General features: G+C 34.6%; 1 protein-coding gene across 4 annotated transcripts in view; it reads left to right on the forward strand.

Annotated features, from left to right (window-relative positions):
- Nucleotides 1–15,986, forward strand: part of CEP57L1 (centrosomal protein 57 like 1) — a 71,370-nt gene that overhangs the window by 51,261 nt on the left and 4,123 nt on the right. For 3 of the 4 annotated variants that reach the window (XM_055330397.1, XM_055330396.1, XM_055330400.1), the window contains 3 exons: nucleotides 8,081–8,197; nucleotides 11,783–11,860; nucleotides 12,620–12,706. In XM_055330397.1, coding sequence (XP_055186372.1) covers nucleotides 8,081–8,197; nucleotides 11,783–11,860; nucleotides 12,620–12,706 — 282 coding nt within the window. The remainder of the gene's footprint in view (nucleotides 1–8,080; nucleotides 8,198–11,782; nucleotides 11,861–12,619; nucleotides 12,707–15,986) is intronic. The other variant, XM_055330398.1, reaches the window with a different exon arrangement.

The raw sequence follows: 15,986 nt of genomic DNA on the forward strand, positions 1-15,986 counted from the left end.
TATTTGCAAATGACATTTTTTTTTAAAGATTTTACATATTTATTTGAGAGAGAGAGTGAGCAAGAGAGAGAACAGAAGCAGGGGGAGTGGCAAAGACAGAGGGAGAAGCAGGCTTCCCACTGAGCAAGGAGCCCAATGTAGGGCTCAATCCAAGGACCCCAGGATCATGACCCAAGCGGAAAGCAGACACTTAACCTACTGAGACACCCAGGTGCCCTGCAAATGACATATCTGATAAAGGTTTAGTAACCAAAATATATAAAGAACTTATGAAACTCAACACTCCAAAAACGAATAATCCAATTAAAAATGGGTAGAAGACATGAATAAATATTTTTCCAAAGAAGACATCCTGATGGCCAAAACACATGAAAAGATCCTCAACATCACTGATCATCAGGGAAATACAAATCAGAATTACAATGAGATATTCAACTCACACCTGTCAAAATGGATAAAATCAAAAACATAAGAAACAGGTGTTGGGGAGGATGTGGAGAAAGGGAAACCCTTGTGTACTGTTGGTGGGAATGCAAACTGGTGCAGCTACTGTGGAAATGAGTATGGAGGTTACTCAAAAAGTTAAAAATAGAACTACCCTATGATCCAGAATCACACTACTAGGTATTTACCCAAAGGATACAAGAATACTGATTCAAGGGGGTACATGCACCTTAACGTTTATAGCAGCATTATCTACAATAGCCAAACTATGGAAACGGCTCAACTGCCCATCAACTCATAGATAAACATATGTGTGTATGTATACCCACACACATACACACACACACACAATGGACCATTACTTGGCCATGAAAAAGAATGAAATCTTGCCATTTGCAATGATATGGATGAACTAGAGAGTATAATGCAAGTGAAATAAGCTGGTCAAAGAAAGACAAATACTATATGATTTCACTCATATATGGAATTTAAGAGACAAAAAGGGAAAAGAGAGAGAGAGAGAGAATCAAGAAACAGACACTATAGAGAGCAAATTGATTATTACCAGAAGGGAGGTAGGTGGGGGGATAGATAAAATAGGTTTTGGGGATAAAGGAGTACATTTGTTGTGATGAGTACCAGGTGATACGTGGAACTGTTTGGCAATCACTATTGTGCTCCTGAAACTAATGTTACGCTCTATATTGGCTAGGTTTTAAATAAATTTTACTTGAAGAAGACACTATGAAAAGAAATAGCATTTATAACAGACTATGTAACCACTTACAAGTTAGTTCCAACTAGGTGCTGGCTCTGAAAGACACAGACTTTAATTATTCTTGGGCACCCAGGTGGCTCAGTCAGTTAAGTGACTGACTCTTGGTTTCAGCTCAAATCATGATCTCAGTGTCGTGAGATTAATTCCTGCATGGGGCTTCAAGCTGAGCATAGAGTCTCTCCCTCTCCCCCCACCCTTCCTCCCACTCTTTTTTTTCAAATCAATCAATAAATAAAATCTTTAAAAGTAAAATAAAACAATTATACTTTTTATAATCAAGGAGATAAAAAACAAGATTGGCATTTTCAAGAAAGCATTGGAAACCATAAAATGGCAAAACGGATTTGAGAAAGAATCAAATAAAAATTATGGAACTGAAAAATATAGTATCTGAAATTTAGAACTGAATAGATGACTCTAACAGTAGACTGGAAGAGATAATTAGTGAACTAGAGGGCAAAATCATCCTGCTCACCAAGAGGCAAAATGAGAGTAAATTTAGAAGAGAGAGCAAGAGGCATAAGCTAGAGTGAGAAAGTCAAACTTAAGTCTTTGGAGTTCTGATAGGAAAGGAGAGAGAATGGGACAAACGCAATATTTGAAGAGATAGCGACTGAGAATTTTTAAAAATGGATTTAAAAAATCACAGATTCAAAAAAACCAATTCTATAAAACCTATAAAACTAAATCAGGATAAATAAAAAGAAATATATACCTATACACCTCAGAATAAATAATAAGACAAGCATAAAATCTTAAAAGCTACTGGGAGGAAAGATTACCTTCAAAGGGACAACAATTAAAGTGACAGCTGACTTCTTAACTGAAAGTACTGAATTCAGAAGACAATGGGCTGATATAGTTAAGTATTAAAAGAAAATACCTGCCAATCTAAAATCCTAAACCTGGAGAAAATATCCTTTAGAAATAAAGATGAGGAGCACCTGGGTGGCTCAGTCAGTTGTGTCTGCCTTTAGCTCAGGTCATGATCCCATGGTCCTGGGATTGAGCCTGATGTTGGGCTCCCTGTTCAGCAGGTAGTCTGTTTCTCCTTCTCCCTCCGTGCCTCCCACCCAACTCCTGCTCTCTCTCGTGGGTGTGCTCTCTCTCTCTCTCTCTCAAATAAGTAAATAAAATCTTTATTAAAAAAAGAAAGAAAGAAAGAAAGATGAAATAAGGACATTTAAAGAGTAACAAATACTGAGATCATTTATTACCAAGAGATCCATTCTAAAGGAAACATTAAAGGACATTTTTCAGACAAAAGGAAAACTATTTTAGATGGAAGGTCATAGATGCAGGAAAGAAATAAAAGCAATGAAGATGATGTGTGTATGTGTGTATATATATAACAGTATCAACACTGGATTTTATTTTTTTAAAAGATTTATTTTTATTCATGAGAGATACAAGTAGAGGGAGAAGCAGGCTCCATGCAGGGAGCTCAATGCAGGACTCGATCCCAGATCCCAGGATCACAACCTGAGCCGAAGGCAGATGCTCAACCACTGAGCCACCTAGGCAACCCGATAGATACTGGATTTTAATGGGTCAAGTGCTTAATAGACTTTTCTAGAAACTATAAAAATTGACTCCAAAATTTATATGGAAAAGCAAAGCTCCAAGAACAACAAAACTATTCTGAAAAATAAGGTGAAATCTTGCTCTACTACATCTTTAAATTGTAATGCTATCAAAATTAACATACTTATGTGGATAGATAACCAGAATAAAGGAATAGAATATACCAGAAATAGAGTCACTTACATAAAAATAATATACAGCAAGAGTGCCATTGCAGATCAGTGGGAAAGATAGACTTCAGTAAATGGTTTTGGGAAAATTGGCTAGCTATGTGAGGGGGTAAAAAAAAATGAAATTGGATCCCAACCTTACATCACACAAAAAAAATCAATTCCAGGTGGATTAAAGATTTACATGTAAAAAGCAAAACTTTGTAATTTTTAAAAACAAATAGAGAACAGTATCTTGATGACCTTGGGGTGGAGAAAAATTTCTTAAACAAGACATAAGTAACAAAACAGTAGAAAAATGAGCTCAATTATAAAGAGGCATTTTATAGGAAAAAATCACAGATGGTCATTTATAGAAGAATTTTCATTCTTATTAGTAACTAGGAAAATGCAAATTAACAGCACAACATGGCACACATCCACCAATTTGGAAAAAATGTATAAGGCTGATAATTTTGGGTTTTATAAGTGAGGGTACAACAACTAGAAGAGCAAGCACTTTATAAAGTTCAGTTATTTTGTCTTATAAAATAACCTAGAAATTCCTGTCCTAGCTAAATATTGTAGATCAGTGATTTTTAACAGTTTTTAAGTGTTTTTTTTTTGAGATATTTACATACAGTGAAATGTACAGATCTTAAGTGTAAAGTTAAGTGATTATTGATAAATAAACTGATATATCCATAGCCCTACCAAATAACAGAAATTCTCTCATATCTCTGTCAGGACATTTTCTGTTCTCTCCTCACCTCCCAACAAGGCAGCTACTATTCTGATTTATTTTACCTTAGAGGTTTTGTTTGTCCTGGAATTTTATATAATAGGATAATAGAAAATGTACTCTCTTGTTTAGCATAAAGTCTTTTAGATTAATCCATGTTGTTGTATGTATCAATAGTTTTTTTTTGTTGTTTTTATTGCTGTATAGAATTTTATTATACAGATATGCCAAGATTTGTTTATTTGTTTTCCATAAAATTAGTTGGGAACAATTCCTTCTTCTGTTTTCTGAAAGATCTTGTTTAAGATTAGCATTATTTCTTCCTTAAATATGTGATAGAATTCAAATTTGACAGAAGCTATCTGGGATTGTAGTTTTCTTTGTAGACTGTTTTTAAATTATGAATTCAATTTATTTAACAGGTATAGGACTACGTGAATTTTCTGTTTCTTTTTGTGCCTTTCAAGATGTCCCTTCTTTTGTTTCTGATATTGCTAATTTATATTCTCCTTTTTAAAATTATCAGTTTACCTATCACTTTTATCAATTTTATTGTTTTTTTTTCAAAAAAGCAGTATTTTTGTTTTTAATTTTTTTTGTTATTTCCTACTTAATTGATTTCCACTTTATTATTTCTTTCCTGTTTCTTTCCTTTTCTCCCCCTAGCTTTGTATGTTGGAAGCTTAGATGATTGATTTTAAAACTTTTATTCTTTCATTTAAATGTTGTATTTTATAATGAAAGCTATCAAGTTCCCTCTAAACTATTTTACCTGCATCCCACAGATTTTGATATTTTGTATTTTCATTATCATTCAGCTAAAAATATTTTCTAACTTCTTTGGTGATTTCCTTTTAAATTTTATTGAATTCTCCTCATCCTCTGATACTTCTCTCCTCCTCCTTCTTTTTAGTTGCTGCTGTACAGCATAGAATATGTATTCTTAACTTACCATAGTCTGCCACGAATTAGTATTAAGATATTTCAATATAATTTGCAGTCCTTACTAAGTATGCTTCCACTTGTCCCCCTTTGCTCTACAGCTTTCATACATTTTATTTATGTTTGTTATAAAACTCACAATACATCGCTATTCTGCTTTAGAGGGTTAATTATTCTTTGAAGAAAACTTAAACAAAATGAAATATGTATCTATTAACGTTTTTACCATTTCCAATGTTTTTATTATTTTGTGTATGTTTGATTTTATGTCTGGTGTCATTTCCTCCAGGCCAAGTACTTCCTTTACAAGTATGCTGGGAATTCTCTTAGCCTATATTTTTCTGGAAAAGTCTGTATTTCACCATTATTGATGAAGGATTTTTCACTGCATATAAAATTCTAGTTGACAACTTTTTTTTTTTCTCTCAGCACATTAAAGATATGGTCAAAGTTGTCTTCTGGATTTCATGGTTTCTAATGAGAATTCTTATCTTCATTCTTCTGTGTATAACGTATCATCATTTCTCAGGCTGCTTTTAAAGTTTTCCCTTTATCACTGGTTTTCAACAATTTGATAATGATATGCCTAGATGACATGATACTGTATATAGAAAACCCAAAAGACTCCACCTCAACATTGCTAGAACTCATACAGCAATGTGGCAGGATACAAAAATCAAAGCACAGAAATCAGTGGCATTTCTATACACTAACAATGAGACTGAAGAGGGAGAAATTAAGGAATCAATCCCATTTAAAATTGCACCCCAAACCATCAAATACTTTGGAATAAACCTAACCAAAGAGGTAAAGGATCTATACCCTAAAAACTACAGAACACTTATGAAAGAAATTGAGGAAGACACAAAGAGGTGGGAAAACATTCCATGCTCATGGATTGGAAGAATAAATATTGCAAAAATATCTATGCTACCCAGGGCAATTTACATGTTCAGTGCAATTCCTATCAAAATACCATGGACTTTCTTCACAGAGTTGGAACAAATATCTTGAGATTTGTATGGAGTCATAAAAGACCCCGAATAGCCAGGGGAATATTGAAAAAGAAAACCAATGCTGGGGGCATCACAATGCCGGATTTCAAGCTGTATTACAAAGCTATGATCATCAAGACAGTATGGTACTGGCACAAAACAGACACATAGATCAATGGAACAGAATAGAGAACCCAGAAATAGGCACTCAACTCTATGGTCAACTAATATTCGACAAAGCAGGAAAGAATATCCACTGGAAGAAGGACAGTCTATTCAATAAATGGTGTTGGGAAAATTGGACAGCTACCTGCAGAAGAATGAAATTAGATCATTTTCTTACATCATACATCATATACAAAGATAAAATCAAAATGGTTGAAAGATCTAAATGTGAGACAAGAATCCATCACAAAGGATTCTAGCAAGAATCCTTTTGCTAGAGGAGAACACAGGCAACAACCTTTTTGAACTTGGCCACAGTTACTTCTTGCAGGATACATCTATGAAGACAAAGGAAACAAAAGCAAAAATGAACTATTGGGACTTAATCAGGACAAAAAGCTTCTGCACAGCAAAAGAAACAGTCAACAAAACTAAAAGACAACCTACAGAATGGGAGAAGATACTTGCAAATGACAGATAAAGGGCTGGTATCCAAAATCTATAAAGAATTTATAAACTCAACATCCAAGAAACCAAAAATCCAATCATGAAATGGGCAGAAGATATGAACAGACAGTTCTCCAAAGAAGACCTACACATGGCCAAAAAGCACATGAGAAAATGCTCCACATCACTGGCCATCAGGGAAATACAAATCAGAACCACAATGAGATACCCCCTCACATCAGTGAGAATGGTGAAAATTAACAAGCCAGTAAACAACAAATGTTGGAGAGGATGTGGAGAAGGGGGAACCCTCTTCCACTGTTGGTGGGAATGCAAAATGGTACAGTCACTCAGGAAAACCATGTGGAGGTTCCTCAAAGAGTTAAAAATAGAGCTACGCTACAATCCAGCAATTGCACTACTGGGTATTTATCCCAAAGATACAGATGTAGTGAAGCACTGGGACACCTGCACCCCAACGTTCATAGCAGCAATGTCCACAATAGCCAAACAGTGGAAGGAGCCATGATGTCCTTTGACAGATGAATGGATAAAGAAGATGTGGTAAAAAAAAAAAAAAAAAAAAAAAAAGATGTGGTCTATATATACAATGGAATATTCCTCAGCCTTCAGAAAGGACAAATACCCATCATTTGCTTTGACGTGGATGGAACTGGAGGGTATGATGCTGAGTGAAGTAAGTCAATTGGAGGACAGTCATCATATGGTTTCACTCATATAGGGAATATAAGAAATAGTGAAAGGGATTATAAGGGAAAGCAGGGGAGCTGAGTGGGAAAAATTAGAGAGGAAGACAAACCATGAGAGACTCCTAACTCTCAGAAACAAAGGGTTGAAGAAGGGGAGGTGGGTGGGGGGATAGCCTGACTGGGTGATGGGCACTGTGGAGGCACTTGATGGGATGAGCACTGGGTGTTATACTATATGTTGGCAAATGGAACTTCAATTAACACAAATGAAAAAAAAATGATGTGCCTAAATGTGGTTATCTTTGTATGTATTCTGTTTGGGTTTTTAAATTTATTATTATTAATATTGAATCTGTCAGTTAATATTTTTTGTCAAATTTGGTACTTTTTTAGCCATTATCCTTATCTGACCTCCCTCTTTTCTCCTTCTGTAACACCATTTGAATGTAAGACCACAGGTCACCAAGACTGTTTACTGATTGCTTCAGTTTTTTGTTTTTTAATAGACTTTATTCATTTAGAGCAGTATTAAGCTTAAAATTGAGCAGATAGTACAGAGAGTTCTCATATACCTCCTGCCCCCTCACAGTTGTCCCTATTATTAACTACATTGCATTAGTGTGGTGATAAATACCATTACAAAACAGTGTATAGATGTGAAAATATATGTATAGCTTTCCTATTCTCCAGTTTCTCTATATGCTTTATTCCTCTGATAGCTGCTTTTGAATGTTATATTTAACATATTTAGAGGATAAGATAAAATGTGGTTTCGGTCACCATACCGGTAACAGTTTATTTAATACAGGTTTCACGGATGATATTTTCCTTAGTAGAAATGTTATATAAACATGCATCGAAGAATTTATTCCATTTATGCTAATATAGCTCATCTTTTTGTACATTATGTTTGTGTATGTATGTATCTATGTATGTATGTTGCATATTATGTTATTTAAAAGTATTTGATTTTCTTGTTTTTTACTCATAAGCACCTAAAGTATATACATGTATATACGTGTTTCTTATGACAGATTTATTATGCTTTAATTCTCAGAAATTGTATTGTTCTTGAGCCGTTGGCATCACTTGCCAAATTCGGATTTTGTTTTTATCCTTTCCAGGCCCAGCTTCAAAGGGAAAAAGAACAAGATCATATGAAGCTGCAAGCAAAACTTGAAAAGCTTGATGTCTTAGAAAAAGAATGTTTTAAACTTACAACAACTCAGAAAACTGCTGAGGTAAGGTTTCACTTATTTCTTTGAAGTGATAATACCAGGAATAAATCTTTAGTGTTAAGCATTATTGGCCCTATATGTGAATATACAGTAAATCTGATTTGTAAAACTTTTTTAATAGCTCTTAGTAATCCAGATATGAATTTCTGCCCATGGAGATAAACAGCTAATGTACTCTGTCATGGCATGAATGAGCTTGCCTTTGATGTAAAATGGTAATGTTGGCTCCTTCTAAAATGACAGAACATTTTCATTTGTCAGATAATTTGCCTAAAGGATATCCAAAAGATTGTCTTTCACCACTTACAGTTAAGTCTATCTTTGATCCCATCCTGAAATGCTCTCTTTCTTTTCCACCCAAATTTTATCCATCTCATAGGACTTTCTGCAGGTCCTGCTTCCTATGTGAAGCCTTCCTTGAGTTCTCCAACACTCGGGGAGCTCTTCCTTTGTATGGTATTGTCCTCATGTTCTGAGCCATACCAGGATAGAAGATGAAATACATGTATAAGTATATACATGTTCTGAGTCAAATTGTAATATTGTTTTTTATTATATTATTTTGTTGTTTCATGTATGTTTACTGTTTCCCTAAGTACAATATAAGCTCTTAACAAGGAACAGATCTTATGTTTCTTTTTTTTCCATCTTTTTAAAAATTGAGATAAAATCGACACAAAATGTTATATTAGTTTCAGGTGTACAACATAATTTGATATTTGTATTTTCTGATATTTGTATATTTTACAAAATGATCACCACAGTTAAGTCTGGTTAATATTCATCACCATATCTTGTCACAAAATTATTCTTCTTTTTTTAAGTTCTCATTTAAATTCCAGTTAGAGGGAGCTCCAGGGTCAGTCAGTTGAGCATCCAGCTCTTGGTTTCAGCTCAAGTTGTGATCTCATGGCCGTGCTATCAAGCTCTGTACTGATCTTGGCACTAAGTGGGAAGTCTGCTTGGAATTCTTTCTCTCTCTCTACCCCTCCTCCCACTCCTGCACTCTCTCTGTCTCAAATAAATCTTTTTAAAAAATAAATAAATTCTAACTAGTAAACATACAGTGTAATATTAGTTTCAGGTGTACAATATAGTGATTCAACAGTTCTATGCATCACCTAGTACTCATCGCAGCAAAAGTACTCCTTAATCCCCAATACCTATTGAATACCCCCCACCTCCCTCTGGTAACCATCAGTTTGTTCTCTATAGTTAAGAGTCTGTTTCTTGATTTGTCTTTCTTTTTTCCGCTTTGCTCTTTGTCTCTTAAATTCCATATATAAGTGAAATCATAATGGTATTTACCTTTCTCTGATTAACTTGTTTTACTTAGCATTATACTCTCTAGTGAAATTTCAGCTCTTTCTGCCTTGCAAAGTAAGGTTGGAAGTCAGCCATCTACTTTTCTGTGTTGCAAAAATCATTGCCACCTTTTCTCAGTTATCTTCTCTCCTAGTATATTTGTCCTTTGGTATTTAAAACTTTCTTATTCCATCCATGTTGTTGCAAGTGGCAAGATTTCATTCTTTTTTTATGGCCAAGTAATAGTCCATATAAATATATATAAATACACATACATACACACACACACACACACACATCTCTTTATCCATTCATCAGCTGATGGATACTTGAGTTGTTTGCATAGTTTGGCTATTGTAGATAATGCTGCTATAAATGTCAAGGTGCATGGACAAAGATGTGGAATATATACAATGGAGTATTAGCCATCAGAAAGAATGAATACCCACCATTTGCTTTGATTGGATAGAACTGGAGGGTATTATGCTGAGTGAAATAAGTCAGTTGGAGGACAGTCATCATATGGTTTCACTCATATATAGAATATAATAAATAGTGAAAGGGACTATAAGGGAAAGGAAGGAAACTGAGTGGGGAAACATTAGAGAGGAAGACAAACCATGAGAGACTCCTAACTCTGAGAAACAAAGGGTTGAGGAAGGGGAGGTGGATGGGGAGATGGCCTGACTGGGTGACGGGCACTAAGGAGGCACTTGATGGGATGAGCACTGGGTGTTATACTATATGTTGACAAATTGAATTTAAATTAAAAAAAAAGTCAAGGTGTATGCATCCTTCTGAATTATCATTTTTGTATCCTTTGGGTAAATACCTAGTAGTGTGATTGCGGGATGGATCATAGGGTAGTTCTATTTTTAACTTTTTGAGGAACCTCCATACTCATTTCCACAGAGGCTGCACCAGTTTGCATTCCCACCAGCAGTGCACAAGGGTTCCCCTTTCTCCATATCCTCACCAACACCTGTTGTTTCTTATGTTGTTGATTTGAGCCATTTTGACAGGTGTGAGTTGATACTGCATGGTAGTTTTGATTTGTATATCCCTGATGATCAGTGATGTTGAGGATCTTTTCATGTGTCTTTTGGCCATCAGGATGTCTTCTTTGGAAAAATATTTATTCATGTCTTCTATACATTTTTAAACTGGATTATTCATTTTTGGAGTGTTGAGTTTCATAAGTTTATATATTTTGGGTACTAACTCATTATCAGATATGTCATTTCCAAATATCTTCTCCTATTCTGTAGTCTGACTTTTAGTTTTATTGACTGTTTCCTTTGCTTTGCAGAAGCTTTTTATTTTGCTGTAGTCAATATCTTATATTTCTAATATGTCTACCTATCCTTCCCTCCTCCAACAACTACACCCTTAGTAATATGCACACAGTAGACATTTGTGGAGATTTGTCTATGTTTTGTTTTGTTTTTTAAAGATTTATTTATTTATTCATGAGAGAGAGAGGTAGAGACACAGGCAGAGGGAGAAGCAGGCTCCATGCTGGGAGCCTGACACAGGACTCAATCCCAGGACTCTAGGATCGCGCCCTGAGCCAAAGGCAGGCACTGAACTGCTGAGCCACCCAGGGATCCCCAGGATTTTTCTATGTTTTGAATGAAACATTGAGACCCAAGACTATGATCATTTGACTTTCTAGACCTTTAGTACCCCCCAAAATTCCATCATTACAGTTTTGTTGCTAGAAGTTAATAATGTGTTTGCAGATATAGTCTTTGCTTTCCCTTTATTTTTCTTATATGTAATAGCAAGTAAAGAAGCATAGGAAGAAAACCAAGAAAAATCATAGCATCTTTGCTATTTCTTTTTCTTACTTTCTGCTTTAATTTACTGAACTATTAAGAATCAAGACTCCAAAGACTATTGGGAAAAAGAATAAAGGCTATTTGGCTCTAGTTTTTATATTAATAATCCCAGTTTTATTATATGGTCTCATTCATTTGGGGAATATAAATAATAGTGAAAGGGAATAGGGGAAGGGAGAAGAAATGGGTAGGAAATGTCAGAAAGGGAGACAGAACATAAAGACTCCTAACTCTGGGAAACGAACTAGGGGTGGTGGAAGGGGAGGAGGGCAGGGGGTGGGGGATGCCTGGGTGGCGGGCACTGAGGGAGGCACTTGACGGGATGAGCACTGGGTGTTACTCTGTATGTTGGCAAATTGAACACCAATAAAAAATAAATTTATTATTTAAAAAATAATAAAATAAAATAAAAATAATCCCAGTTTTTTTCATTCTTTTGCAGGACAAGATTAAACATTTAGAGGAAAAACTTAAGGAAGAAGAACATCAGCGTAAGCTATTTCAAGACAAAGCATCTGAAGTAAATAGAGAATTATGTCATTTGTCACAATAAACCACATATGTTTTATTATATTTTGTTTTCATTATCTGCAGCCTATATTTTAGACTATAATTTCTGCTTCCTAGCTTGTTAGTTTTGTCTCCTTTTACTATGATAATGAGATTCTCAATAAGTCAGTCAGTATATTTATATACTTGGATGCACTGCCAAGAGAGATCTTGTAGTCTTTTGAAATTCTGACATATATATATGAAATAATTCCTGATATAGATTGTTTTCAGCTTGATTGATATATATGTATTAAATAATGCATTCTCTTATAAATAAAATGGTTGCAATTACCAACAGACTTAGTAGATTTCACATACAAAAATAGTATTTGGGGTTTTCTTTTCTTCCTTAAGAAGTACTTCTTAAAAAAAGATTTTTGTTATTTTATTTTATTTTATTTTATTTTATTTTATTTTATTTACTTTTGATTTTTGTTATTTTAGAGAGAGAAAGAGAGAGCATGAGTTTGGGGAGGGAGAGGGTGAGGCAAAGAATCTCAAGCAAACTCAGTGCTGAGCACAGAGCCTGACACAGGGCTCAGGCTTACAACCTGAAATCATGACCTGAGCTGGACATTCAACTGACTGAGCCACCCAGGTGTCCCAAGCACTTTTGTCTTCATAAACTGAGACCTAATTTCTTATTATATTGTTTTTGAAGTAGCTTGTTAAAAATTAGTTGTATAAAAAAAATTAGCTGTATAAAGCTTTGTCTTTAATATTGTAGCTTCAAACTGGACTTGAAATCAATAGAATTTTAATGTCTTCAGTATCAAATCCAAAAAGCTCCAAGGAGAAGAAGAAATCTTTGAAGGTATGCAGAAACTTAATTCTTATTTACTAATGCTTATTTCTTTACTCTTTTAATATTTATGCCTATCCATTTCCAAAAAGAATTTGAAGATATTTATAATAAAAAGCATGCAATAATGCTATAAAATACAGAAAAAAACCTAAGTTGAGTGATGATGGTTTTAGGTTTGAGGTTAGAAAATTCCATAAAACCTAGGTTAAATAAAGTATCAGCAGTTGAGCACAAAATCTAGTTTTGATTTTACGTGACAACCAAAACAAAAAGGACTATATGACAGTCAGTAAATTTGTGAAATAACAATAAGCATTCCAATTTTTCTAGAAATATAGACATTTTACTAGTACCAAACTCTTTTTTGCTATTTATGCAATTTTATTGCAAGAAAAATAAGTTATCAGGAGAGCTATTAGTTGATCACTTGTCCACTGACAACTTGCATCATTTATTCAGTGCTAATTAAACAGTGTATTGGTAGACTAACTAATAGCTCCAAGCCGCCTAACAATATAAATTTAAATGAAAATTTAAAAATATTTGAGACCCTTTTTTGGAATGCAGAGGGTATTTGACTTCCAGTTTCCAGTCTGTGTAGAATAAGAATATATCATTCCTTTATTAACATGTATAAAATACATCATAGTTTCTGTTCTGCTGATGCTATAAATTAATACCAATTTTCCAGTCATATCACTCATGAGCATAAAGTATATCATGTAACTTCAGATCTCTCTCAGTGGAAAGCTTAAAAAAGAATGGATACTTGAATAATGTTACTTCCTTTGATGTGACAACTGAGCATCCATCTCCCTTCCCCTCAGATGATTTCTTCAGCATGTTAGAACAGTGAGGAATGGTTTTGGTTTCATGGCCAAGTTAGAGTAAAGACACTGGCCACATAATGCACATGCTTCATTTTTTAAAAAATTCTGAATCTCGGAGGTGCCTAGGTGGCTCAATTGGTTGAGCATCGGACTCCATTTCACCTCAGGTCATAATCTCAGGGTCATGGAATTGAGCCCTGCATCAGGTTCAATGCTCAATGCAGTTTGCTTGACATTCTCTCCCTGTCTCCCTCAAAAGAAATAAAATAAAATATAAATAAATAAATACATTCTTTTTTAAAAATTCTGAATCTTAGGCAACTCTTCTTTTATAAATACTTTTTAGTTTCTAAAGCAGTTATTGTCCAAAGCTAGAAGAACTTAAGTCTTTGTCAGATAAGCATGTAAATGAATGGAGGAAAATAAACAAAAAATAAAATCTAAAAATATGAAGCCTGATAAGGGAGCAGCTAGCAGCTGGATAAGAAAATCAAAAAAGGAAGGAATGGTAATTTAAATTGTATTCCAGCTATAATGCAGGTAATTCTGACTTTATAGTAGCATCATGTGACATACTTCTGAGTCCATTCCCAAGATACTCTATTATACTTATCTCTGTCTATTTCATAGACCCATGTAACCTTTGACACTAGAGGATCACATAACAGTGAAAAAAATGGAAAAAAAGAATTTTAGAAATGGTTAAAGCAGGAGATCATGATCTTAGAATATTGAGACAAATGCTACATTACTGTTAATATTTGGCTAAATTCTTCTTTTAAATGTAACCTTAGCTGGTTTGAAAGAGTAGACTGTAGGAAAATGGATTGTCAAAAAGAATATACCACTTTGATATCATTAGGTTCCATAATTGTCACTTGCTAATGAAATATATAATCTCCAACAGGACTTGGAGAACATTGTGCTAGAGGGTCATGGGCCAAATCACTAAGTTCCTTATTAATCCATTTCAGTGCCACAACCTGTGCTTTTTATCTGGCTCCTCACCTCAGTATGTGCCCAAAGGCTGAGCCAAAACTCTTGATTATCCAAGCACAAGAAAGGATTCTCTCTTCGTCTCACACTAGCTCTGCCAGACACAGGCACGGAGGGATCAGGACCTCCCTCAAGCTGCCCCTAGAACTAAACTCATAGAAATAAATACTGTAATACTTTATAAAAGAGTTTTAAATGACACAACATATGATAACAACACAATAGATCCTAGAAGCAATTTTATGTAATTTAAGGTCACCAGACTGTATTTGTTAGAATGACAGTAACATCTGTCTGTCAGTTCAGATATTGGGAACACAGAAACTCCTTAGATCAAAAAAGTAGTAATTACATATTTAATTTGAAAAGTTAAATACTGGGCAGCCCGGGTGGCTCAGTGGTTTAGTGCCTGCCTTCAGCCCAGGGTGTGATCCTGGAGACCCGGGATCGAGTCACACATCAGGTTCCCTGCATGGAGCCTGCTTCTCCCTCTGCCTGTGTCTCTGCCTCTCTCTCTCTCTCTCTCTCTGGTCTCTCATGAATAAATAAATAAAATCTTTAAAAAAAAAAAAAGAAAAGAAAGGTTAAATACTATCAATAAATACAATGAAAAATCAATGACAACTCTGAAGATCAAAATAAATCCAAATCTAAGCAAGGCCTTTAAGAATTCATAAGTGGCATTGTTCTTAAGCCAGAGAAGAAAAAAGATACCTGTATATCTTGCTACTTCTTCTAATAAGAAATGAAAATACTGGGCAGTCCCGGTGGCTCAGCGGTTTGGCGCCACCTTCAGCTCAGGGTGTGATCCTGGAGGCCCGGGATCGAGTCTCACATCAGGCTCCCTGCGTGGAGCCTGCTTCTCCCTCTGCCTGTGTCTCTGCCTCTCTCTCTCTGTGTCTCTCATAAATAAATAAATAAAAATCTTTTTTAAAAAATTAAAATACTAAAAAAAAATTAAAATACTTATGTACTTATTTGGTCCAGATGGCTTTGCTATCAGTGATTAAACTGTAGTATATCCATAATGTGAAATACTACACAGAAATAAAAAGAATGTATTGATATTTACTGGATCCTATTGAAGGACATTTGGATTGTTTGCACTTTTTAACTATTACAAATAAAGCTGTGATGAACACTTATGTATAGGTTTTTGCATGAACATCAGTTTTCATTTTTCTGGAATAAATGTCCAGGAGTGTAATTGCTGGATCATATGATAAGTACGTGTTTAGTTTTGCAAGAAACTTTATTTTTAAAAACATTTCTTTTATTTAAATTCAATTAGCCAATACATAGTACATCATTAGTTTCAGATGTAGTGTTCAATAATTCATCAGTTGTGTGTAAGAAACTTTCAAATTATTCTCTAAAGTTGCTATATAATTTTATATTCCTACAAATAATACATAAGCAATCTGGCTTTTCCACATCTTTGCCAACATTTGGCGTGGTCACTA

The sequence above is a fragment of the Nyctereutes procyonoides genome, unplaced genomic scaffold (genome assembly GCF_905146905.1).
Source record: "Nyctereutes procyonoides isolate TBG_1078 unplaced genomic scaffold, NYPRO_anot_genome, whole genome shotgun sequence".
NCBI lineage: Eukaryota > Metazoa > Chordata > Mammalia > Carnivora > Canidae > Nyctereutes > Nyctereutes procyonoides.